Source organism: Ostrinia furnacalis, unplaced genomic scaffold, assembly GCF_004193835.3.
Source record: "Ostrinia furnacalis isolate ACB-3 unplaced genomic scaffold, ASM419383v2 OfSCF6232, whole genome shotgun sequence".
NCBI classification, from domain to species: domain Eukaryota; kingdom Metazoa; phylum Arthropoda; class Insecta; order Lepidoptera; family Crambidae; genus Ostrinia; species Ostrinia furnacalis.
This window is the reverse complement of record NW_021136471.1, coordinates 18,729-46,241: the sequence shown is the minus strand read 5'-3', so window position 1 is coordinate 46,241 and position 27,513 is coordinate 18,729. Positions and strand designations below refer to the sequence as shown.

Below are 27,513 nucleotides of genomic sequence, written 5' to 3'. Positions count from 1 at the left end.
GAGTTTTGACCGAATTATGTAGATCAAAAAGTGCAACTTGTCCAGGGTAGGGGGGCAGTGCACACCATAGAGAAAAAGTAATACATAGTGTGCACACTGGCACACAATGTGATATTGTTTGGACTAGAAAAGCTAAGTATAACAAAAAATAAAACAATTCATTTTCATATTATTGTAATATGGATATTTATAACATTAGATTCTTCTTTTTCATTATATAACTGACTTTGAATCACAATCCAAAAGTATATTAATATGCCCGTATACATTAATGCTACTATTAAGTATAGTGCACCAAAAGATGAATGACCAAAATACATTGCTTCAATACTAACAACAAAGGCTAATATCAAACTGACTATCATATAAAATATCATAGTCCACAAATATATTGTAAATAACTTCTTAAGTCGTATGATTCCCGCCACACATAACGTAACGTGACATGAGAACACTACAATACCAAGAACACCGTAGATGTATCCTATCACCGCTGCTTCAGACAAAGGTATCCCTCGTTCTTGAAAAAAATCGTTACCCACTGGTGTAGTAAGCAATAAGCATATCACTGTAGGCAAAAGCCCTAAAGTGGCTATTAGGAAAGTCCCTGTTCTTAAAGGTATGCAATAACAACAGTTGTAAAATATTGGACAATAGTAACCCAACGAATTTTTCTTCATAATTTGATATTAATGCTCATAGTTTACTTTCTGATTCATCTCTGATTGCTGCATTTGCTGCTGACTTGGCTGGTGACGATTGACAAATAATGCCAAAAAGACAGTCTATTTCTTTTTCAGTTTTTATTTCGTTAAATCGTCGGTGTAGAAATCCTTGGGAGATGCCTTCAGTGGTCCACTAGGTCCAGCAGTGGACATCATTCGGCTAAAACGAACGAAGAAACAAAAAACCGTTTCCGCGTTAGGCCACGTTGAGTTGGCCAGTCTTTTTTTATACTTTCATCGAACTCTTGAATGGTTTCGCCCCTAGAAATTATCAGATTCTTAAGAATAGACGTTAAGAAGTGGAATGTAGATTTTGTTGTAGAAGAAAAGTGTTCACCAGAATATCACGCAAACGAACAATTGACTTGTACTCAAAGCCGTGAAACATCATTAAAAAAAATTAGGAGATCTGTGGGCTGGGCTGTGCTGTCAAAAAGCTGTCAAATTCGTCAAAATTTGATTCACAAAAAATCCGAGCAGTGGGTTTTTTTACCGAAAATTTACATTTTACAGAAATGTAAAGAAAGAAACAAGCATCGATTCAAACATTCCACTTTGAGTATTATTACTGTGCTGTAAAAGTTGCAAGAACAACTTCTAAAAATGGTAAAAATTGATTCTTGAAGCTTGCCAACTTTGTAGCCTTTTTTGCTCGTTTGCTACGTAGCATAACTTGGAATTAATGAAGTAATGATTATAGCTTATTTATTCTGTAGATAAATAATGTATATTGTTTCAGATGCAATTCATGTTATTATTCAGCCGACAAGGCAAGCTCCGTCTTCAGAAATGGTACGTGGCTCATCCAGACAAGTTAAAAAAGAAGATAACTCGCGAGCTGATCACCACAGTCCTTGCGCGCAAGCCTAAGATGTGCTCCTTTCTTGAGTGGAAAGATGTGAAAGTTGTTTACAAAAGGTGAGGAAAAACAATATTTTCATTTCGTTGTCATTCTTGTTCTAATCTACAGTTTCGCAAAATTAGTTGATATTGAATCAGAATAGCCTGTAACAGTGACGAGTCTTTAATTTATTTCAGTTATTTCACTTGGGTGAGGTAGATCCAGCCCAGTGTTTGTTAATCACATTATTGCTTCATTGTGCTTTAAAAATTAACACTTAAGCTTTATATGAATGTGGTCATGACTCATTCAACTGAGCAGGAAAAATACATAGAAGTTCATACAGAAAGTCGTGTCAAAAATCCTGTTTAATTTTATTTATTTTATTGTTTCTAGCAATCTGATTCTGTGCCATTATCAAATTAATTGTTTATTTATGCAAGTAGGCACTTACTGAAGGCAACCGCACTATTTCACAGATACGCCTCCCTGTACTTCTGCTGCGCCATGGAGCAGGAGGATAATGAGCTGCTGACACTGGAGCTCATCCACCGCTACGTGGAGCTGCTCGACAAATACTTTGGCAGTGTACGTTACGTTACAAAGTCATAGAAATAACTCATTAGAGACATGATTATAATTAAATAATCACTTATGTGAATTAATAAATAAAATAGTTTAATATTAAATATAACCACGTAATTTAAGAAGACAGCTTAGGCATGGGCCAGCTGCTCTTTAATAACAAATAAACACTCAACAAATCTGATTATAGTCTGGCGACTGATTGCAGAAATCATCAACACAAAAAAAATTAATTAAATAATGAAGTGTGATTAACTTTGCAGGGTGGCTTTCTTTCAGTGTGTTTCGCAACCAAAAATTCTTTGCATCCAGCCTTACTAGTTTGTTCATTATTAAAAGATTTCATCACTATTAAACATTAACAGCCAGTATTCAGAATAATCTCCTCAGTAGGGAGGATGTCATATTGTCATCAGTAGTAGCGACAATTTTCATACTGTCTTGTCTTTTAAAGCTTTTTGCAAACATCAACAGGTGTTTTCCAGGTCGAAATCATCTCTTCCTATCCCAAGTCATTAAAATTAGTCCAGCCCTTAGCATGTTGTTGTATCGTACAGTTACCTTTGATTCAATAATTTATAAGCATTTATTAAATGGAGAGAGAATTTACTGAAATATCCCTTTTAAGAACTCAAAAAAAAAGTAAGACAAAACATCTGATTATGACCCAAGTCGATTGCAGATATAAAATGGAGATTTTTTTTTAAATGCATTCAGTTTTTATTGCATTAAATCTTCGGTGTAGAAATCCTTGGGAGATACCTTCAGTGGTCCTCTAGGTCCAACAGTGGACATCATTTGGCTAAAACGAACGAAGAAACATAAAAAACCGTTTCAGCGTTAGGCCACATTGGGTTGACCGGTCTTGTCTTTTTGTCGTCTTGTTTTTTATACTTTCTCGAACTCCAGAATGGTTTCCTCACATTCCAGGTGTGCGAGCTGGACATCATCTTCAACTTCGAGAAGGCGTACTTCATCCTGGACGAGCTGGTGCTGGGCGGCGAGCTGCAGGAGACGTCCAAGAAGAACGTGTTGAAGGCCATCGCCGCGCAGGACTTGCTCCAGGAGGTCAGTAGCCAGGACAACGAGCTTGTCTAGGGGTCCCCATTGTATAAGGATGTTTCCTGGGTAAAAAACAAGAGTTTGAATTAGTCCGTCAGTTAACTTATCAAAAAATACTCGACACATATTTTCCACTTTTTCAAAATAATGATAATCTAACGATAAAGCGCACCAAAGTTCAAAAGAAAAGGCCAGTGACGTCAAGGCGTGCTTAAAAGTGTAGCACTTTGTGACGTCACGCGGAACTTCAAACCATCATAACTTTGTAATTACTCATGCTTTGACAAATAAAAATATATTATGTGTCCAATATTTTTTGATAATGTAATTTACGAACTAAAAGTTTTTTTTAGGAAACTAGCCTATTGCAACTATGCTAGGAACGACCTGTCTTGACTGTAGACAGTTATTCATTGGCATATCTAGGCTTGTATTTCAGAGGGGGTGCGATTAGTATCTAGCTCATGATTGGTGCTATCAATGATCTTCAAATCGGTAGCCTAACATCCTGGGGGGACACCAGACCATTCTGGAGAGGGGGCCTTGCCACCGTGAAAACCCACTTGTATATCTTGATCTTATACAAGAGGATTGCACTATACGTGCGAAAAAGGGGATAAACTGTGAACTTTTTGTGACAAAATATGTATACCTGATATCCTTCTTTTAGGTCCCATGTATCCCCTTGCCAAAATTCATCAATATTGATTCTGCAGTTTGATGTAAAATTGTAATGTGACAGAGTTACTTTCATATTTACAATTAGTTGATATCCTTAGACCTTTCTATCATCTCCATATTTTATAAGGTTTTAAACTTTTGACTAAAATAGAAAGACATGAGTCTTTACACAATATTGATTAAATATGTAGCTCATGTTCATTCAAGGATAAAACCGATAAGATCTGGACAGACGTGTAGTAACAAAGCTCTTAACATCCCACCAAGTGGTCATGGAAAATTTGACAGTCTTCAGTCAATAAGCAAGACAGATCGTTTCTATATGCATAGGGGGATGGAGCAATATTTGAATACCTAGCAGAACTGATGAAGACAAGACATTCTTGTGTAGTGTTGATGATTTGATCTTTTTATACACAGAATATCTATTCTTCAGGGGTGCTCGAATTTTAACCAGTTATAAAATTATTCTGAATATCGTTTTAATCTGCATGATTGTGCAATTATGTTTTCTATGAACACTAACTTCATTTGTTCCTAATATTATGATACTTACATGATTCTCAATTCCTAATCGTAGTTAATATTTATTTGTCAATTTTATCAATTACATCTATCTTTTAAATAGATTTAAAGTAGATATTAAAATTTTAAGAATCCTTTTTTTGTCTTAAAGAAAATGATATATTTCAATATAACTAATATAAAAGATTAATTTATTATGAAAACATAAAATTATAAAGGTTTGATAGTATATTAAATTTTTTATGACGCAAAAAATAGACTTATGGGAAAGTATTTATTCATGAATTATGATCACAATTTAGCTAATTTATTGTAGACGTATACAAGTTACATTTTTAAAACTTTCAATACGGAATCAAATGCCAATAGCTGTAGTCTTAAGGGTTATACTTATTCATTGTATTATTTGAATAGTACAGTCATGCAATATTTAGAAGTTATTTATAAAACTTGTGTGTAATTCTCATTTTGCTCAGTAACAAACGAACCTAGTCTACGCATATCTCGATTGTTGTAATGATAAGTGTGAAGTGGACCAGTATGTTAGGACAGTGGCCTCGGTAGTGCCTTTTCTNCTAAGGGGACGTATTGCAACTATGCTAGGAACGACCTGTCTTGTTCGAGGTTGAGAGCCATCTGCGCTTAGGGTTGCTAGGCGTCCGGCTTTAGCCGGACATGTTTGGCTTTTTACGGTCATGTTTGGCTTTTTACGGTCTTGTCCGGCCTAATATTGTCTTGTCCGGCCTGTCCGGCTTTTGTTAGGCTTTTTATGTGGCCTGATGCGCCAGGCGAAAGTTGAGCCACAGAATAACATGAAGCGCAGCGCACGCATCAGGATGTTATGTTGGGCAACCGATGATACGACGATGACAGTACTCACTCGTGAGCTATGACACTAATTGCACTCCGGCTTTTAGTGTAAAATGTCCGGCCAAATGAAGCACAGAGTCCGGCTTTTTTTATTTTGGACCTGGCAACCCTACTGCGCTCATCTATTGTCCGGTGAAGCTGAGAAAGCCGCTCACGGCTATCAGCATAGTCATTCCGAAAAAAAAACCACGTTTCTTGACTGTAGACAGTTATCCATTGGCGTATCTAGGCTTGTATTTCAGAGGGGGGTGCGATTAGTATCTAGCTCATGGTTGGAGCTATCAATGACCTTCAAATCGCTAGCCTAACATCCTGTTGGGACACCAGACCATTCTGGAGAGGGAGCGGTGCCACCGTGAAAACCCACTTGTATATCTTGATCTTATACAAGAGGATTGCACTATACGTGCGAAAAAGGGGATAAACTGTAAAATTTTTGTGACAAAATATGTTCTTGTATTGTTCTTTTAGATCCCATGTATCATCATGTTCCCTTGCCAAAATTCATCAATATTGATTCTGCAGTTTGATGTAAAATTGTAATGTGACAGAGTTACTTTCATATTTACAATAGTTGATATCCTTAGACCTTTCTATCATCTCTGTATAAGATTTTAAACTTTCGCGTTCCATTTCGACTAAAATAGAAAGACATGAGTCTTACCGCAATACTTATTAAATATGTAGCTCATTTTCATTTAAGGATAAAACCGATAAGCTCTGGTGTAGTAACAAACACAAACCAAGTGGTCATGGAAAATTTGACAGTCTTCAGTCAATAAGCAAGACAGATCGTTTCTATATGCATAGGGGGATGAAGCAATATTTGAATACTTAGCAGAACAGAAGAGAAGACCTTCTTGTGTAGTGTTGATACTCATCATAATTTTTACACAGAATGTCTGTTCTTCAGGGGTGCTCGAATTTTAACCAGTTATAAAATTATTCTGAATATCGTTTTAATCTGCATGATTGTGCAATTATGTTTTCTATGACTAACTTCATTTGTTCCTAATATTATGATACTTACATGATTCTCAATTCCTAATCGTAGTTAATATTTATTTGACAATTTTATCAATTACATCTATCTTTTAAATAGATTTAAAGTAGATATTAAAATTTTAAGAATCCTTTTTTTGTCTTAAAGAAAATGATATATTTCAATATAATATAAAAGATTAATTTATTATGAAAACATAAAATTATAAAGGTTTGATAGAATTTAAATTTTTATGACGCAAATAATAGACTTATGGGAAAGTATTTATTCATGAATTATGATCACAATTTAGCTAATGTATTGTAGACGTATACAAGTTACATTTTTAAAACTTTCAATACGGAATCAAATGGCAATAGCTGTAGTTTTAAGGGTTATACTTATTCATTGTATTATTTGAATAGTCATGCAATATTTAGAAGTTATTTATAAAACTTGTGTATAATTCTCGTTTTGCTCAGTAACAAACGAACCTAGTTTACGCATATCTCGATTGTTGTAATGATAAGTGTGAAGCGGACCAGTATGTTAGGACAGTGGCCTCGGTAGTGCCTTTTCGTTGTATGTTAGAGTCACTAAACTATAGGCGTAGGTAGGCACTGCCTTTATAGTATTTAACCGTTAATTATAAAACACATCTAAAACACTAATGTAACAAATTACATATCAAACACCATATTGTGCTGTTTTTAGATGTTACAGATATTCCAGTGCACATTATATTTGCTATTTGCACTAGTCACTGAATTTTTACTAATGATATAGTTTATAAAAAGACCAATTAAATTAGAAGCTTTATTAGTGCCTAATAAATTTTGATATTAAAGTAGAAAAAGTTGCTATTTAAATATTATAAAAAATTGTTTATCACTGTTACAATGAAATAATAGTAACCCCCAATAAATTGAAACCTTGCACTGTGCACAAACGAGACACATAGCAAAAATGGTGTGACCGACATTGCGTGTTACTGCATTATTAAGGTGTTTAAATAAATTAGTAACATTTAATAATCGTTAGAGTTTTTGCTCACAGTGACATTAGTAGAAAACACATAAAAATTGCATTTTATATTAAACCCCAATTAATATTTTGTGGTGCATCTATTTAAACATACTAAAGTGAATGCTGATAGTTTATGCTATTCTTAATTCATAAAACTTCTAAATATTTATTTTCTTTGCTAACTATCCTACCAACTGATATCATTACTGATTCGATAGAAAACGGGATTGATGTTTGTTCGAAACAAGGGAGGGAATTCAGGGTATAAAAATATAGGACACAATTCACACTTTGCACTCAAAAAGATGCTGTATTGTGTGGCCAGATAGGGGTTGGGTTACACTGCGCTTGAATAACAACCTTTGTTATATAAAAAGAGTCCGCGCTACATTGTGGATGGTGATACCTACTCGTAGTGTGCTGAACAGCTTTGTAAAAAAACGGTACACGCATTAACACCGATACTGTCATCATAGACTAAGAGCTAGTGAACGCCAGACCTACGTCATTTTATAAAAGAAAAGCTGATAGTTTGTACCAAGAAATCTGATTTTTATGCATAATATTTGGGCAATGATTAGAAGTTGTTTTCACATCAGCCAGATAGTTTTTACAGTTCCAACTCCTTGCCAGACAGGTTTTTCAGGATAGCTGCCAAAGCCACGATGACCCAAACTTCATGATTCACCAGCAGTCTAACCTATATTGGAAGCATACGCTGACAAACTTTCAGCTTTTATAAAATGACGTAGGTCTGGCGTTCACTAAGTAGCTCTTACTCTATCATGTTTTATGTATGCTGAAATACTCGTAAAAATTCTTGCACTTTTGTGCTTTGACGTCTGCTATGTTAATGTGTTTTTGTACTGTGTTTACAAAACAAGCGTCACAGTACGAGCGTCATTTGTCACTTTGTGACGCGGATTCGTTTCTTAGGTCCGGTTTCCATCAAAGCGGAGAAGAGAGGAGACGAAAAGTGTTTATTCAAACACATCTCTTCTCGTCAGTGCCAGATTAAAACTACTTGATGCCCTAACTATGTATAAGCAATCCAGCTCCCTGCTATAATTCTGTCATATAAAAATTTGGTAAAATCTTAGCATTTTTCTACAGAAATGCTACTTTTACAGAAAATAATGCGTGGACTTTTTTATGTGCTGGTAAATGTTTTGCGCTGTTTTTGGTGCCCCCTAAGACATGATGCCCTAAGCATTTGCTTAAGGATTAATCCGGCACTGCCTCTCATCTCCTCTCATCCCCACTTTAATGGAAACCAGGCCTTACACGTCTGCTATATCCCACTGCACTCGCTAATCTTCTTTTGGTGTGATGTATGCATGCTCGGCCAGGACCTGAACGACGGACTCTTGCACTGACCGCGGATGGCACCGCGATACCGAGACTACCTCTACCTACTCGTATTATCCTTCTTGATGTGTAGCTGACTCGTCTAGGCATGATCCATTGAACATTTTCCTCGTCACTGTAGTGTACGGTGACGAGTTAATCATCGGTTAAAAATCATCATCATCATCATCAACAGCCCTTTACAGTCCACTGCTGGACTATGAGCCTTCTCCACTATAGTGGAGGGTTTTGCCATAATCTCCACGCTTGGCAGGCGGGTTGGAGATCGCAGTTTAAAAGATTGATGTTTTTCAGAGAGCGCTGCTGCCCATTCTCTGTTTGATGTGTAGTCCCTAAGTCGCCTCTTACGACACCCGCGGGAAGAGTAGGGGTTGGTGACAAATGTATTCTACTCTGCCGTCACCACACGGCTTCTCGGTTAAAAATATTTTGCATCAATATCGATCAATTAGTAAGATTTTGCTTTTCAGACCTGCTTATTGAGGAGTTGTTTTACATTCCTCAAACTACATATTTTATTTTTTATGCCTGGAATAAAGAACTATTCCGAATATAATTAAAGGTCCTTTTTATGCAATAGTGAAATCATTTTTGGGATCAATGAATCTGGCATTGTCCGCATATTGATGACTCTGAGCGTCTATGTGTATTGCAATTCATGAACGAAGTATACGATTGCACCTATTTCTCGTAACTCTTTGTGGATCCTGCTTAGACCAAAATGTATAGGTACTATTATTGTCCTGTATAATTTAGCTCAATGGTCAGTTCTGCATGGTCGCTCTTTGTAAATACACCTTATCCTGGTGCATGCATCACTGCTTGGTCAATTTTCCTCATATATTATATTTATTCATCGGAATCATCTTTATTTTTTATTTATGTATTATATTTATATCCATGTAGCGTGTTGTAGCTGTATCAATAATAACACTGCATGAACATTATCTCACTTACACATTTTACGACATACAAATCGACTCTTCAAAATCATTTCTAAAGGCGTATTAGAAGTTTGTATAGATATATTATTTGTAATATTGTTCTAGACTTCGCCCGAGTGAAAGTTAATATGTACGTTGACGTAGGTCGTAGGCATCATATGTTATCTATATGTACGCCATTGTTGCTTCGTTGTGTATGTGTAGTTAACAGTTATTTAATAACCGATTGTATAGGGTACACCGTTTTGCCATGTTCCTAAGCATGCCATCACTATATCATGCTCATTTACATTCCTTTGCATTTTGGTGTTTTTCTGAAAGATTTCATGTATTATTGTGCGATGATTATGACGAACGATTCACATGTTCTGAAAGTGCGCCTACATACGAATATTTCTTTTTTCATCAATTCAAATTATGCATTTATTTGAACGTTTATGCGTTGTTACCAAACTAACAACTAACAATAACCCAAGCTTGAGCGCTGTATCACAGATTTTACTCATTGTCCATGATGGTTGGTCTCAGACCTGTAAAATATTTCCATTAATTAAAAATTGACGATTGTCATTGGTTACAAAATAATACCTTGGTTTTCGTTGTAAAACAATTTAAATTGGCACCATGATATACTTGCTTAATAAGTAAATAAACACTTGCTCTGATTGTGGCATGGTGAAACGGTGTACCTGGTGATGGTTTGCTGCTCATGCGTGTATGTATTGGGATGTGGAAATACATTGGTTCGAAGGAAAATTCTGTTTTCTTGCATGTTCCTGTTCCTTTCCTACGTCGTAACACGAGAGGGCTTTGGTAACAACTATCTTTTGAAGAGGCTTCTCTATTAATTTAGAGTAGGTATAATATGCCAGGAAAATAATCTTAACTATCGGCTATGTGCTAGTGAGCCGTATTAAAATCGATCCAGCCGTTTTAAAACACACTGAACTTATTACCTTTCTCGTGCTACGATCCATTTAATGTTAACTGGAAAGCTTTTTAATTTCGTATGAGGTTGGATTTCTTGAATTTTTCAAATCTTTTTTGACATTCAAGTCCTAATCAACTTAAATTATTGATGTAAATAAAAATTAATAATTTGTTTCCCTTGTGAACTACTAACAATTCCGCAGTAACTCAACATCTAAATACAGCAAGATTAGTAAAAAAGAAATAACTTCTTTCGGAATCAGTATTTTACGTACCTAGGTAGGTATAAAAAACCCCTACGATAACATACTTTTTTTTTAGGATCGGATGATCATATGCCTTTAGAGTAGGCGCACACCATTGATTTTTCGTCGGCCGATAGTTTAGTCGGGCAGTTGATCAGTATGGGCATGTATGGGAGTGCGCACACTACGCCGATTCGATTTGGCCGATTCTTCATACAAATTAAAATCGGGCACAACTATCGGCCAACTAAAAATCAACGGTATGCGCCTACTCTTAAACATGGCCATTTAAAAAGAAAAGTAAGTGACATCACTTCGCAGCGAGTGACATTTGTTGTACTATCGGCCACAGAATTAACTATCCATTTCTGTTTTTGCTCTCGCTCATCAAATGGTGATTCTTTGTGATAGAACGAGACGACATGACTGGAAATGGGTAGTTAACACTTTTGCCGATAGTTCGTTCAAGAGATACCACGATCTCATACAAATGTCGCTCGATAGCAATATGTATTCTTCTATCAACGCAGGGATAACGTAACTTATAATCTATACTAATATTATAATGCTGAAGAGTTTGTTTGTTTGTTTTCTTGAACGCGCTAATTTCCGGAACTGCTGGTCCGATTTGAAAAATTCTTTCAGTTTTAGATAGCCCATTTATCGAGGAAGGCTATAGGCTATACAACATCACGCTACGATCAATAGGAGCAGAGCAACAATGAAAAATGTTGCGAAAACGGGTTTTTACGCGTACGAAGTCGCGGGCACAGCTAGTGTACCTATATACGTGACTTTATAATTATTTTACTTTGAATGCTCCTGCTCTATCAAAGGTTCATGGAATGAGCATTGCATTATGAGTGGTTATATGAGTTGGAATGGGCTTGCTAGGACGAGACGGTGGATGCGGCGCTGCGCGAGGTGGGACTGCTCTGAGGCTGCGCGCACGCACACGGGACTGCGACAAACTAACTGCCGCCAAATTTTGACATTTTTGAGTAGAACTCTTGCGGGTTTATTACAAAAATAATTAAGGTTTAAATGACAGCGTAATCTAATTGCAATCGTCTCTTCGATCGGTCCTTCTCATTACATTATTGTGTCAACGCGAAATGTGTCAAATGTTACGTTATTTTAAGGCAGTGTTAAGCCTATATCAGTTATTTTTGTAATAAAGCCGCTTAATACAGACAAGAGTATGAACAAACAGAAATTAAGACATTTTTTTTATTAGTAGTAATCATCGTATCTATTGTAAATAATAGTTTGACGCACTGTGGTCCGTACAATACATTACGGTGTAAGAATATGAAAAAAGTTTGTATTTTCCAGAAGAAAAGACGTTGAAACGAACGAACCATGTTGTACACACTATGTTTTTTGGTTACAGTGCATGCAACGGTTACAGCTCGCTAATGAGTAGGTACCCGCCTAAAAAGACATGTTTTTTATGGACTTGAATGTACAATTAAGGTTTTATAAGAGTATTTCTCAAAAAAAGTGTACATTTTGAAAAAAAAAAGTGTGCTTTGAAACAGTTATAAAGTTTTATATTTATAAATCATCACACAAAAAAAACACACACACAATTTTGAAGGATGAATATTAATCTTTAAGATAACGAAGAATTATAGCTATAATCCTACTTGTTACCAAATATTTAGATATTTTAAAAATAGTCCTTTTTTACCTTTCATACAAAAACCTGTTTGCCACCCTAGCTTTTTCATGTATTTTCGTTTCATAAAATGCGATACNGTAATCTAATTGCAATCGTCTCTTCGATTGGTCCTTCTCATTACATTATTGTATCAACGCGAAATGTGTCAATTGTCACGTTATTTTAAGGCAGTGTTAAGCCTATATCAGTTATTTTTGTAATAAAGCCGCTTAATACAGACAAGAGTATGAACAAACAGAAATTAAGACATTTTTTTTATTAGTAGTAATCATCGTATCTATTGTAAATAATAGTTTGACGCACTGTCGTCCGTACAATACATTACGGTGTAAGAATATGAAAAAAGTTTGTATTTTCCAGAAGAAAAGACGTTGAAACGAACGAACCATGTTGTACACACTATGTTTTTTGGTTACAGTGCATGCAACGGTTACAGCTCGCTAATGAGTAGGTACCCGCCTAAAAAGACATGTTTTTTATGGACTTGAATGTACAATTAAGGTTTTATAAATTGTCTGTTTGTTCATATTTTTGGCTAATGTTTTATAGTCCACATAACAGGCAACGAATCCTGTGCCTGATTTTCTTCCCAAACGTGATTCCAATTTATTATTAGGTTAAATATTAAAAAAAAAATATGTAAAACTAGGTTTCGTATATACCTTTTTAAAATAAATATAATATGGAATTTTATGTATGTAAATATTAATATTTTCGTAAACATGACCAAAGTTTGAAAAATTGTTGATCGATAACTTGCCAGAATATTATTATGTATTTTTTTGTTATGTAATTTATATTAAACGTTTAATTTCTTATGAAAATTCGAATTTACAAAATATCGAAATATTTTTACCTATTATGAGTACCTTTGTTTTTATAGATTAAGGTTTTTGATTATTTTTTTACATAGTTTAATTGCGTTATCATACTTTGTTTTTGATATAATATACTTACTGACCTCTCCATTCGATTTGGAAGATGGTAACCATAGATAGATGTTGGACTACTACTCCAAATAAAGTGCCATTCTGTAATAAAAAGCATTGATTTTCTTTGGAGACAGTAGATATACAAGTGACGTTACACATAATATTATTATTTCCATATTGACCACAGTGAAGTGTTAAAGTATATAAAAAGTAGATTCTTTGATGGTGTCTATAGTACCCTATTTCTAATGGTTTTTGTCCTTGTTTTTGCAGTTTATTCTGCGTTATATTTACTGGATTTAAATGTTTATTATTATAAGTATTAAAGACTAAGAGAGATCTTAAAAAGTACCTTGGTAATTTTATAAACAAAACGAGTACCTATGAAATATTATCAGTGTTGTAATATTCCTTTAATTAAAATATATCTTACAAAATATTTTATGATATGACATACCATTTACAAGTAGTTTACTATTAATGTAAATAAGTTAAAAGTAATTTTATATAGCTTAAACGTTTTTGAATATCAGTACATTAGTATATTCGACATTTTGAATGTGCAATATCAATTTAATGCAACTTTGGTGCGCGTTGTGCTGATTTGACAGTTGTCCTTTTTATAAAAAATATTATTGCTTAGATTTAATAAACGTGTTATATTACAGTATGTTTTATTTAGATGTCGTACCTTACATTTGATGTCACTGTATAGATGTGAATCTAGAGTAGAACTACACTGAACTGTCCTTTATTTGACAGTGACAGGGGGCCACCGTCTATAGCGGATCGCTAGTTCCGATTTTTGCCACGGTGGAAACCATGTAGTTGAACGAAGATAGTCGTCGGTGGGACATTTCAGTGTAGTTCATCTATACATTGTTTTGTGCTGAATTACTTTTTGGTAAATCTAATATTTGGATGACGTTGAAGGAGCTATTTTTGTTTTTTGTGGCACATTGCCGAAAAGCGATGGCTCGGTCTAACGCGGCCACGAGCGGCACTGGCTCAGTGATGACCCTTGTTGCAGGAGGAGACGCCGCAGGGCTTCTTCGAGGACCACGGCCTCGGCTAAGCCCCGCCCTCCGTTCGCCGCCCGCATCTGTGTACGCCTAATAACGCTGCAGATCTACGCGCCACCAGCTATCGTGTAAGCCACGGACACACTATTGTCATAAAATCTAACATTAAGCATCGTGTATTTAACATCTAAGCGTAAACACAAAGTAGACCTGTACTAGTGTTATTTTTAGTACACACAAGAAAATATTATAGCCCCAATTAACAAACATCTGCGATATTTAAAAATATATTTTGTAACAATGTAGAGGCGTAATTAATTAACTTGGGTTCAGTAACCTATTTCATTTTAGATCTTTTGTAGCTTAGTTTTAGGCACAATTTAGTTTGTGTATGAAACGTGTAATACACTGCATTTTTAGTTAAGATTCAAAGGCAGCTACGTACTTAATTTATTAGTTCCATGTCAAATGCACAAATTATTCCCTAATTTTTTGTATCTACATATTATTCTGTTTAATTTTATAACAAAACTACCACAAATCTATCAGACAGACTCTTCTCTGTTACTTCCGAAATGTTTTTATTTGAAGTATTGTAAATATTTATTATGGTCTGTGCCAAATTGATGTATGTTCCATGCTCTTGCTGACTTCCATGTTGACTAGTTATTAATTCAATGGAAATGTATTCTTTCTCGGTTCAAGTTTTACTACATAAGAGTATTTTGTGCATTTATTATAATATCAAAAAACTACCTATTAGAATTAAGATGTTCAGTCTAAATACGTTTCCTATCAACGGCCAGTGCAACTTAAATATTTTATAATGATCCTTCGCACTCGAGAATCCTTCCATATCAAACTTCATATCTAGCCGGTATCACGGATTTGATAAAGCTTCCGTAGACTTTCTACACGCCACTGGAACAAGGGCCTAATTTCAGGACAAATGTACTAGATTTATCACTCGGAATTGAATTTAACTGAAAATAAAGTATTGCGTAACAAAAACGTCGTTTCAGTTCATCATTAAATATATTTCCAAAAAGCTTAATAAATAATAAATCCACAATATCGCGTACAAAGTTTATAAATTCATCAAAATATAAGACTCGTTTCACAGTCTTCGATACATTTGAATCAGAATACAATCTTAAATGCTAAAGCCATAACAGAGTAGATACAGCCGGTATATCTTCAGTGTGGCCGAAGTGCGCTTAGATATAGAACATAATAATATAGGTGATATAAGATATAAAAGTGGGCCTAGTGCCAGCCGGTACAGTGTTAGTTTTCTGATATGTCAGACTTTCCCTCGGGGGTGGTTTTGACGATGGTGGTGGTGGAGGGGGCTGAGGGGCTGGCGTTGTGCGCGGGGGAGGGGGCAGGCGGGGCGGGCTCCGCGGGGGCAGGGGTTGGGACAGGGGGCTCCTGCTGCTCGCTCGTGACCTTGGCCAGGTGCAGCGCCGCCATCAGCGCCGTCACGTAGCGACGCACGTCCAGCTCAATACCTGTCAATATAAAAGCTACAATAGGCTAGTTTCTTTAAAAAAATGTTTTTAGTCCGTCAATTTTAATATTAAAAAGATATTGGACACATATTTTTATTTGTCAATCAAACAATTACAAAGTTCCGCGCGACGTCACAAAGTGCTGCACTTTCACGCACTCGCTGACGTCACGAGCCTTTTCTTTAGAACTTTGGCACGCTTTATCACTTTACATTATCATTAGTTTTAAAAAGTGAAAAATACGTGTCGAGTAGTTTTTGATAAGCTAACTGACGGACTATTTAAAACTCTTGCTTTTTTACCCAGGAAACATCCCTATTATTTTTTGTCCATTGAAGATAGAAGTTGTAGCAAGGGGATTACTGATCGCCTCATTGTTGCGTTTCGCACTAGAGCCTGACTGTTGGGATATACACGTTCTTGGGTGAAGACCACGCGCCGTAAGAAGTCATTGCAGGCAAGCCTCTCACTCAGTGGACTGGTAGGTAAGATTGCGGGAAGCGCAGGACTAGTTGTTGAAATCCTTATCGTATGTCCGATGGTCCAGCAAAGGCGGTTTTTTGTTGAAGAAAAGGAAGAAAGTGATGATCACTTAGATCAGGGGTTCCTAAAGTGGGGGCCCCCCGGGGGAGTCGATAAGACCTTTAAACCCCCCTTAAAGGTCTTATCGACTACTACTACTAGGCGCGGGCCATCTGTGGAGTAAGGATTTTTAATCCTGCGACCGCTGAGAGAATACATTCCAGACTGCTTGATACGACTAATAAATTCTCTGGACTGGAGGATGGGGGGCGCGGATTTTTTTATGGTCAAAAGGGGGCACTTCTCAAAAAAGTTAGGGAACCCCTGACTTAGATACCGACCTGAAGACCTGAGCTCCGTGACCTTGTAAGCGAGGTTGGCCCACACGCGGCGAGCCGCCACCGCGCTCAGGCGTCCCACAGTCTGAACCGTGTGTAGGGTAGGGTCTTCAGACGCCGCCGTCACCTCGCCTGTGGAACAAAACGATGGTCAATGAAACATTCTAAAATAATCTTCAGTCAAGTCATTGTTTTAAGTCCAACTTTGTAAAGTTTCAGCTAGTTATCTAACTACTTAAGGTGGCTAAGGCTGAGTTGCACCATCTGACTTTAACCGGTGTTTTTTGTATGGAATTTAATAAACTTTTGACGTTTGTTAAAGTTAAAGTGAGATGGAGCAACACAGCCTAAGAATATCAGTTAGATACTTAAAAAACTAGCTACCTACTAGGAGTTGATCGGCCAGAAAGCTATTTTGTATGGATTTATTTGAATCAAAACGGCATGTTCGTTCGTTATCTCGCTCATATTTGCAGCGTTGCAACGACATTTGATTCAACAATATCGAGATAATCTTGTAAAATCTATTTGTATAAACGCTTTTATAGCCGTTTACTTCTACGTTCATCTATGTATCTACATCTTTTAATACAGGATCGCGTGACTGAGTCGTAAAGCGCGTTTGATATGCACACAGGTCAAGCCAAAGAGCAATAGGGTATCTCATTAGATGTAGAAATGATTTCTATTTCATACAATACCATATAAAATTAAAAGCTAGATATTTTGATTAATAATTCTGTAATTGGTTACTAAGCTGTTTTGTTTAGCCTAGCAACGAGAGGATAATTGCTTGAAAACATCCATGACTCAGATACAAATACTCGTGCGCATCACGCAAACATTTAGCACATCCTAACTACGACTTTATCGATTACATTTATTGATGAGTACATTCACCTCAGTAAATGCTTTTGCTATTATTATTTCTAGAGAGGTAGTTTGAAATCTGATTGCGAACTACGAAACACCTCCCATAAAAGAGCAGTTAAACCGAGGAAACTACCAATTGAGTCTCATGGTGTCGGACAATGTAAGATCCAGAAGCATAGCTTCATATGTATGGTCTTCTAACCGGCAGCGGTGGACCAGGCGCGGATCCACCGTTGTGGGCACTGTGGGCATGCCCACAACCCTAATTTGCTTGTTTTAATTATGATCTATTGATAAAATCGATAGGCTGATGATAAAAACGGCTGACTGGTGATGAGCCTTTAAAAAATCGAGCGTGATTGAGCGTGAGTTCGTACTCCAATCCAACTCCCACTTTGCTAATTTTTGGTGGCTGTGCCCACAACCTTTTTTGAGGGCTGGATCCGCGCCTGCGGTGGACAGCAGCGCGTAGGCCTTCGCCCCCGTCTAGCGTCTTACCTGTCGGCTCGGGCTGCGGCCCGACGGGCGGCAGGTACTGGTCCAGCAGGCGCATGGCGAGGCTGGCGCCGGAGTCCAGCCCGAGCACCGCCTTCTGGCCCGCGGCGGTGGACAGCAGCGCGTTGGCCTTCGCCCACGATAGCTCCTTCAGCGAGTGCACGCGTTGCTCCGCCGCTGCGCGCGCCACGCACACCTGAGAAAGAAAGAAGCAGCTATGTAGATCCTGGACACAGAAGAATTGCAGGGATGTGACCGTGGGAGCAAGAGGTGAGAATGATTCCTTTGTACCTTTAAGATCTTGTACACAAACAAACATAGAGCCCTCGAGAACGTCTTCCCAGACTTTCCAAAACCAGTTTTTTTCTTCCAGTAGATACGTTTTGGAGAACTGCTATGGGGCATAGCTCTGTCTATCATTGATCTAGACGCTGACGACGATTACTCCTTTAAATTATTCAAATTTTTGTCCGATTTTAAATTCTACAAGAAGTTAATATACATTGTTGGAGTCAATGTCATACAAGTCAAATTTATAATTAGATAAACGTGTTTAATTATATTATTTCCATTCACTATCACTCAGGCTAAAAGGAAACAAATATTAATTATTATTTCAGAAGTTGAGTTGGTTTTGCGGAGGTCATTATTACATACATATAAATACATATGGGTAGATTTAGTTAAAAGTCATTTGACTCATCTTTTGTATCGTCATTATCGCGTCGTGTCTACAACTATAGGATAATAAATAACTTCGGTAGCCAAGGCTTTTTCCCATTCCGGTTCAATATCCAACATCGGTACGTAGCACCCACAATCTTATCGTCATTGATGACGGATCCTGTATGCTCGTATCAGCACGCTGCATATGAACCGGACCGAAAGATAACGATATCGATGTGGTGATATCATTCCTCGGTATTATATTGGTATTTTTAATAACATTGATAAAATTATGTACCTATTATGAACACGATTTACACGAGATTTTCTAGCTTATTCCGAAAACGTAACATTCAAGGCTCTTAAAAATTATTTACATTCAGCAAACAGTTTTTGTTTTTAATAGAAAATATGATGTAAATTCTATTTTGTGGCAAAATATCTTGCTTGTTATATTTATGTGACTTCCCGCTTTGCAAACAATAAAAAAGAAAGAAACACGTATTAAGGAAATGCAGTAGTGTTTGAAATTAAGCCAAATTAATTGTGCATGGCCTGCATAGTTTACTGCATCAATTAAACATGTATGTCGAAATCGTCTCGTACGGGCATTCCACTCATGCACTCGTGTGTTAAACGCAGCTGCATTATTTATAAATGATCGCTAGGCTATAATTAGGCACCAGGTTCCAACATGTTACGCATTTACTTGAACATTATGTATGATTATTCTCTGACCAGCCTATGCATGGTACAGTCAACAGCACATAGACTAAATTGTTGCTGCAAAATTGATCTAAATAACACGCTGTTTAAGATTCCACAGTGTATATGTTTATGTGCTGTCGTCTGTACAACCGCATCAAGGTCTACAATTAAAACGCATATGTTATTTGATAAGTATGTCAGCAGAGGTATTTTGCATAATGCTGGTTTATCCATCTCGTAGATATTGATTACATGGACAACTTTCCTATTTAACCGTAATTTTAATGCCGAGTGGGAACTTATCCACTTTTTCATTGTGTAAACTAAAACTGTGCTTAGATTACTGATAGTTTTTATAAAATACGAGTAGAATAAGGCGAATTACTATAAAATCACCAAATTACAGATTCCGGTAATTTAAAAGTTATTTTTGTTTAAGTAGATTGGTTTTACTTCAGCTGCATAAGTAGATAATTAATTTTGTTCCCATTTCAATTTGTAATGCAATTTATTTTCATGACATTCTACACACATGGCGGTAATTTTGTGCTTAGGTACTGCACCTAATTTAAGAATATGCTTATCAAAAGCAAGTCTGATAGGTACAGTAGCTTTCTTTCAGCTACCCAAGCTATTATTTCAGGGATATTTTCTCCTGATGATTCCTTATTTCCATCGTAAAAAAGTGAGAAAGTAATGTTTACAAACGACAAAATCTTTGACCTAAAATAAGCGCCGATGTGGCAGATTGCCAGATGCATATTAAACAAAAATATGCACATTGCATTTGTTGTATTTCTCGTGCGTGACCCCAGTTCCAAGTTTGGGTGATGTCATGGTTATTTGTTGCTAATTCAATTCATATGACTACATTTTCGTTTTTACCACATAAATGATATTTTCGTAATTTGCCAGGAAAGTTTTGCTGTTTTGCAATATGATTGATATTTAAGTTGGACTTGAACAATATTTTAATTTGCTACGAAAATGTATAAGCCCGATGTCTGGTCGACACCTCGTAAAACAAGTTACGTAATTATTACTATTTTGAGACCATGATAATTAGTGTGTTGTTTTTCTGGCACATATGGTATCTATTTAGCTCACAGGGCGTTTGTGTTATAAGAAAACGGTAAACTCAACCGTATGTTTTGAAACATTGGACCGTGGACCGCGCGCCTGCGCGACACCCGGCGTTTCCTGCGCGCACGCACCGTGACTGTGGGCGAGTGATAACAAACATCCGGTTCACGCACTTGCCGCTGAAAGGGCTGACCTTTGATGCCCATGCAATCCGGCGATATATTATGCATGACTCTTGTTTGGAAATGTACTGAGATATACCAACCTTGGCGGAACACGAAAGTTTTTTTTTTGGGATACCTTAATTTTTTTCTTTATTCTTCAGCGATCGTGTGTAGATTGCTGATGATATTGCAGAATTGCATAAGAATATGATTTTTTTTATATGGTCAATCAGTGCCAATACTGACACCCTATTATTTTGTAACTTGTATGGAACCCTAAAAAGTATTTAATGAATAAATTAAACCTATTAGAAGTTTGTGATTGTTAATTAATATCTCCATTCTGTTTATTTTCTAAACTGGTCTGATGGCGCTGCAGCTGCTAGTTATAGGCATAGCATTTCCTTCAACTACGTCAAGTATGTTAGCCTCGAGCGCCGCGGGCCCTCATCATAGGAAATAATTTAGCTAACAGCCAGCTAACAAGTGAATAATGAGATAAGTAGGCAGAGAGAAACGAAGTTAATCTGGAAAATAATATTTCTATATGGAAGTGAATATGTTTTTACTTTTTGCACTCAAACCAGTGTTTTCTGTGGTAATATTTAATTACCTACTGTTATCTGAATTTAAAATAGTGTGTATCCGGTTTCAGGTTGTTTTGATAAGATATTTTGAAGTTTCACCTTTGTTTGGATTAAATGCTAACAAAAGAAGAACGGTCACGCCCCATACAAAAAAAACCCAGACCCGACCGATTTACCAATTTTGGTGATAAATAGGCATTTTGTATTAGTTTTTGTATGACGCCTGAACAAAAACAAAGGGTAATAATTTGGTGTTATACATAGATTTCGAACATAAAAAATATATAATTTAACTAATTAAGACATGACAAAAAAACTGAGGTGTGTCTCGTTTCTGTCGGGTCTGGGTCACAGATGACCGTTCTTCTTTGATAAGTATTTTTTAAAGGAGAACAACCACTTTCTATGAAGCGTTGGGCCCAGTACTAAGTTATTTGTACAGCTACAAATTTTATGTCGTTTTTATGCCTTCATAAACTAGTTTATTATTGTGTTTATTTGAGGTTGCTAACTAGTGTCATTCTCGAGAAAACTAAATCAGAAAAAACTAGAAAAATGTTACTTTTATACAAAATCAAGTCGTCAGTTACCCAAATCGCAAGCAGAATCCGTTAGAAATAGCATAAAATGTTATTAATCGATAGTTTTATTTCTTCTTCTTCTTTTAATTCGTTTTAATTCAATTCAACAAGCATTCGCAACAGTCTCATCCTTACCAGAAGGTGGGTAGCCCCTACACCCACTAAAAACCTGACTGTTTCTGCCATGATCCATATGAGTGATATGAGGGAACGCGGGACATCGCCATTGGCTGTTGCCTGTAGCATTCGTCCTTAGCTGCCACCAGACACCTCCATGTCTAGCGACCGAGGCCTGTTAGGAAGGGACAGTTGGAGACCATAAGCTGTCCTCTTGCGCCCAGGGTGTCGGCGGCGGTCTCTCTCTCGCTCCCCCTTTCCACTGCTTCTTTCTGTGAAAGAACACTTTCACAGAAAGTAAGCACACTATACCATAAGATTATTTGTCTCATCATTTATACTAGTGTAGATATTGTTTCCGAAAGCGAGCGGGTTCATTCCGTACCTTCATGCGTTTTCTAGCAAAAGCTGAAAATCAGTGTTCTGCCCTTTTGAGGGTAGTGTTTATACTGAGCTCTTTNCTATTTTGAGACCATGATAATTAGTGTGTTGTTTTTCTGGCACATATGGTATCTATTTAGCTCACAGGGCGTTTGTGTTATAAGAAAACGGTAAACTCAACCGTATGTTTTGAAACATTGGACCGTGGACCGCGCGCCTGCGCGACACCCGGCGTTTCCTGCGCGCACGCACCGTGACTGTGGGCGAGTGATAACAAACATCCGGTTCACGCACTTGCCGCTGAAAGGGCTGACCTTTGATGCCCATGCAATCCGGCGATATATCATGCATGACTCTTGTTTGGAAATGTACTGAGATATATCAACTTTGGCGGAACACACATTTTTTTTGGGATACCATAGTTTTTCTTTATTCTTCAGCGATCGTGTGTAGATCGCTGATGATATTGCAGAATTGCAAGAGAACATGATTTTTTTTATATGGTCAATCAGTGCCAATACTGACTCCCTATTATTTTGTAACTTGTATGGAACCCTAAAAAGTATTTAATTAATAAATTAAACCTATTGGAAGTTTGTAATTGTTAATGGATATCTCCATCCTGTTTATTTTCTAAACTGGTCTGATGGCACTGCAGCTGCTAGTTATAGGCATAGCATTTCCTTCAACTACGTCAAGTATGTTAGGCTCGAGCGCCGCGGGCCCTCATCATAGGAAATAATTTAGCTAACGGCAGCCAACAACTGAATAATGAGATAAGTAGGCAGAGAGAAACGAAGTTAATCTGGAAAATAATATTTCTATATGGAAGTGAATATGTTTTTACTTTTTGCACTCAAACCAGTGTTTTCTGTGGTAATATTTAATTACCTACTGTTATCTGAATTTAAAATAGTGTGTATCCGGTTTCAGGTTGTTTTGATAAGATATTTTGAAGTTTCACCTTTGTTTGGATTACATGCTAACAAAAGAAGAACGGTCACGCCCCATACAAAAAAAACCCAGACCCGACCGATTTACCAATTTTGGTGATAAATATAGGCATTTTGTATTAGTTTTTGTATGACACCTGAACAAAAACAAAGGGTAATAATTTGGTGTTATACATAGATTTCGAACATAAAAAATATATAATTTAACTAATTAAGACATGACAAAAAAACTGAGGTGTGTCTCGTTTCTGTCGGGTCTGGGTCACAGATGACCGTTCTTCTTTGATAAGTATTTTTTAAATTTTTGATACTTGGCAAATCTTTAATTAATCTCAACTTTTAACTAATTTGAAAATCGCTTGCAGACATCATATTATATAGAATGTTGTAGAACCTTCTTTTAGTATCTTCTTTTACTGCACACAAACTGAGTATAAGTTCTTGAATAACTTTAATAATTTATTAATGAGCCATTAATATTGTGAGTTGATGGTGAAGATAAATTGTGTGTTTTAAAGGCATTAAATTATGATGACGGTGTTATAAGCAATGCTTAATTAATGCAATGTAAAATTTACCTTATTAACATGCGGTGAGATTCTCGAGAGCACAGCTTGCTTGGTGGTCTCGACGATGATCTTGGGCTGTTCTGTGACTAGCGGCACGCGGCGCTCCAGTTCACCGATATAGCCCGCCAGCTTGGCGTCACCGGCGGCGAGGGGCGCGGCCACGTATGGTGCTGCAGTCGTGGCTGCTAGGGTGACGCTGGCTTCTGCTGTTGATAGCGCCCACTCGAGGAGGGAATGTGCTCCTAAGGACCGATCAATAGGGATGATGAGTGGGTAAGGAAATCGAAATTCTATTTAGTCCGTCAGACAGATAATTAGAAAATATTACTCATATTTTTTATTTTTTTCCATAATCGAATAATTACAGTATTATATTGAGTTGAAATGTCGCGTGACGTCACTTTTGAGTAAAAATTCTACTCAAGTCTGACGGACAAATAATTGAAATTTTGTCATCTAGCCTATTAAGTGAGAATACCGGCAATCATAAAGGTACTCATTATTGAACAGTATTTTCATCAACAGTATTTGACTTGATAGCATTGAAAAACATTAACAAAGGAATGTCGATGGTGACTCCTTAGATGACTGACATGCATTTCTTTCTTTCTTTTAAATGTAACCATTGTATTGTCTTGTTTTGTGTGTTAATAAAGTTTATTTAAATGGGCAAGACAGGTGGAAACTATTAATTTATTATTATAGACTTTTTNGAATTTATAAAACATTTTTGCCTTCATTAGGTACTCCAAATTATTAGTATACAACACTAAATGAAAAGTTATGATTTTAGTGTAAATCATAGAAAATAAGTTGTTACCTTTAACTTTAGTGTAGAAAGCTCCCACTTGTCCAACGGCTGCCCCGACAGAGGGCAGGGCCATTGCCTTCTGCACCGACTGCAGCTGCGGCAAGCTTGGCGGACAACTCACTTCGGTGGCCATCTGAACAAAACATATTTTGTTTGTTATTCTGCTTATATTACTAAAACAAGTTTAAGAATGGCTCAGACTACAGAAATCTGAACTTTAATTTTGTTTTAGTTAGTAGCATTTCATTTAAACTGAAAGTTTTATGTAGACATACCTCCACACTCTCCATGTAAGTTTGGTTCCGTAATAATATCATATTTTCTTATACATACAATTGCAAGGTTTTAAAAAGTTAAATTAAGCTTTACAATTTTTTTATAATTACCCACAGTTGTAAAAAGTTTTTAGATTTTAAAATTATTTCTCTATCCGCAATAATATTTAAAGGAATTATTGTACCTATCACTCAGTGTGTTTTAAACGCAAACAATTTAAGTCAATTAGTAAGGCATGATTGCATCACTGTATGAAAGTTACTTCAAAGAAAACAACTGAAAACGGCTAAAGTGGAAAAGTTTAAAGGCGTCACAAAAAAACAAAGGAACTAAAGCGAATACAACGATATCTTAACGTTAAAGGGTCACTTTGAGTGCCTTTCCTAATCTACGATTATCGATAATGATACACAAGTTGATATTAATCCGCTTAAAATGACAAATACCTACGTACCTTTTAAGAAGTTGTAAATGTTCAAAGTCGTAGTTAGATGGCAAACAAAGTCACTTTACAACGTTGGATAGACTCTTGAATTGCTTGCTGACACTATGAAGTAGATCAAGTCCTTGTAAATAACTAAAAAACAAAGCAAAACTTGAACCGTCGATCAATGGCAGAAATTACAAAAAGACTGATTGAATTAAAAAAATTGCTGAGTGAGTGTACTACTGACTGACTTGACTGAACGAATGACTTAAACCAACTCACGACACGACCGAAAGAACTTTGTATTATAAGTAGAAAGATTAGATTATATTTTGTTATGGTTGAATCACTATTTAATAACCACGTCAGCTCTTATTTAATGACTATGATGATTTATTTAATAACGATGTTTGGATTTATAAATAAATCAACTTTCAAACAAAACAAAACTTTGTGACCGAACGTGTGAATGATTTCCGCCACAGTTAAGGAATTAAACAGTTAAACACCGGCAGACTGATTGAAACTGAGAGGAAAAACCACAGATATGGAAAAACACACAGAAAAATAGGGCTAACAACACAGATATGGATTAGAGTCTAACAACAAAAAAAAATTACACACCTGTAAATAAAAGTATCAACTTCTTGAACCTATTTACTTATAGGCTAGACCACAGATATGGATGGGCTAGACTTATTTCCCAATTTCTACTTCCATTCTATCCGTAGGTGACTTTATTCTAGGTACTTTTACCATTTGGTATGGTATGGGGAGAATCGTAGCCTAGGGGAACCTATTTATTTATTTATTATAAGTCACATACAGTTCATACATTTTGAGTTTGAACACCTGATAGGCTTTAGAATTTTATTGCGTCAAATAATAAGCTATCTATGCGCTGTGGGTGGTGTACAAGTCAAGTACAACGCTAGCACACTGGGGGATTTTTTATACCATTCATGTAGCTTTGAATAATTTACTAGCAACATTTAAGTGGACTTTGGATCTTGTTTGTGCATACTTCCGATGCGAAAGAAGGGCAATGTTTTATCCTTAATTGAATCATGATCATGCATGACTAACAGATTTCATCATCAAAGTAACGCTGTAGGTACTTTGCACTCAAGAAAATGTTGAGTAGGTACCTTATAAGTAAATAGGCTAGGCTAAAGTATGTAGCTGATTTGACCTAACATTACGTAACTCCGTGGCTTTTTTTCTTAAAAAGAGATGTAAATTACCTTAACCCATTTTTCGAAGAAGGTAGACTGCGTACCTAATTTTATAGTAACCTACTAACTACCTACCTACCAATCATGCCACTCCTCTGTTTTTTTTGACTTGACTCTGCTAATTTCCGCATAGTGTAAATCCGCCATATGAATATGTAAGCCAACCCTTGGCGAACATTGATCGGATAATTTCGTCACCGTCGTGGCAGAATTAAATAACTGACACTTTTGACAAAAACCACTTTTTCCACTTTTTGTATAGTAGAAAGTGTTACCTATATTTTGGTCTTACTCTCGTGGCAATATCTATGATATTTCCAAAGATATCTTCAGTTTAGTGAAACTATTGACCATAAATTACAACTCTGTTTGTTGTAGAATTTACGTGGCAAAACTGAATAAGTGACTTTATTTAATTCTGCCACAACTCACTGCTAAACATTGCTTCAAAATACTTGTACTAAGAAGTCAATAAGTGACTTTATTTAATTCTGCCACAACTCGATCCGAAACATTGCTTCAAAATACTCGTACAATTGTGTTTTTGATTTATTCAATTTTTGTAACATTACTTTAAATGTTACTTTTAATTTCAATGTTCATTACTCAGATGTTGAATCTGGATAGTTACCTTCATCATCATCATCATTCAGCTATTAGGACGTCCACTGCCGAGACCTCCCCCAATGATTTCCAATATGACCGGCTGGTAAAGGTCTGCATCCAGTGCTTTCCTGCTAACTTTATGAAGTGCACTTTGTGCTTTCCGGGGCAAAACCTTGCTGCCCCATCGT

The 27,513-nt window shown here is 36.4% G+C and overlaps 2 protein-coding genes and 1 long non-coding RNA gene across 8 annotated transcripts; 2 read left to right on the top strand and 1 right to left on the bottom strand.

Annotated features, from left to right (window-relative positions):
* Window positions 1-1,038: 1,038 nt before the first annotated feature.
* Window positions 1,039-15,433, top strand: AP-1sigma (AP-1 complex subunit sigma-2). Of its 3 annotated transcripts, none has more exons than XM_028317429.1 (5): window positions 1,039-1,331; window positions 1,465-1,643; window positions 2,046-2,154; window positions 3,082-3,245; window positions 4,995-5,013. In XM_028317429.1, exons 1-5 carry the CDS (start codon window positions 1,329-1,331, stop codon window positions 4,996-4,998), a joined length of 459 nt encoding a protein of 152 aa, XP_028173230.1. In that variant the 5' UTR covers window positions 1,039-1,328; the 3' UTR covers window positions 4,999-5,013. The 3 variants fall into 3 exon arrangements, with proteins under 3 accessions (XP_028173230.1, XP_028173229.1, XP_028173228.1); XM_028317428.1 differs by lacking the exon at window positions 4,995-5,013 and adding an exon at window positions 11,679-12,049 and having other exon boundaries at window positions 1,041-1,331; window positions 3,082-3,219; XM_028317427.1 differs by lacking the exon at window positions 4,995-5,013 and adding an exon at window positions 14,431-15,433 and having other exon boundaries at window positions 1,054-1,331; window positions 3,082-3,219.
* On the top strand, window positions 12,073-14,252 carry LOC114362148 (uncharacterized). Its single transcript, XR_003656658.1, has 2 exons — window positions 12,073-12,260; window positions 12,970-14,252. It is a non-coding gene; the product is annotated as an uncharacterized LOC114362148 (long non-coding RNA).
* A 5-nt stretch (window positions 15,434-15,438) lies between the features above and the next one.
* Window positions 15,439-25,796, bottom strand: Lsd-2 (Lipid storage droplet-2). 4 transcript variants are annotated; one of them, XM_028317424.1, is made up of 7 exons: window positions 25,728-25,796; window positions 25,512-25,634; window positions 24,791-24,914; window positions 23,980-24,212; window positions 18,165-18,357; window positions 16,797-16,925; window positions 15,439-15,933 (listed from the first exon to the last, which is right to left on the bottom strand). In XM_028317424.1, exons 3-7 carry the CDS (start codon window positions 24,912-24,914, stop codon window positions 15,710-15,712), a joined length of 903 nt encoding a protein of 300 aa, XP_028173225.1. In that variant the 5' UTR covers window positions 25,512-25,634; window positions 25,728-25,796; the 3' UTR covers window positions 15,439-15,709. The 4 variants fall into 4 exon arrangements, with proteins under 4 accessions (XP_028173225.1, XP_028173226.1, XP_028173223.1 ...); XM_028317425.1 differs by having other exon boundaries at window positions 25,725-25,741; XM_028317422.1 differs by having other exon boundaries at window positions 25,512-25,767.
* Window positions 25,797-27,513: the final 1,717 nt, after the last annotated feature.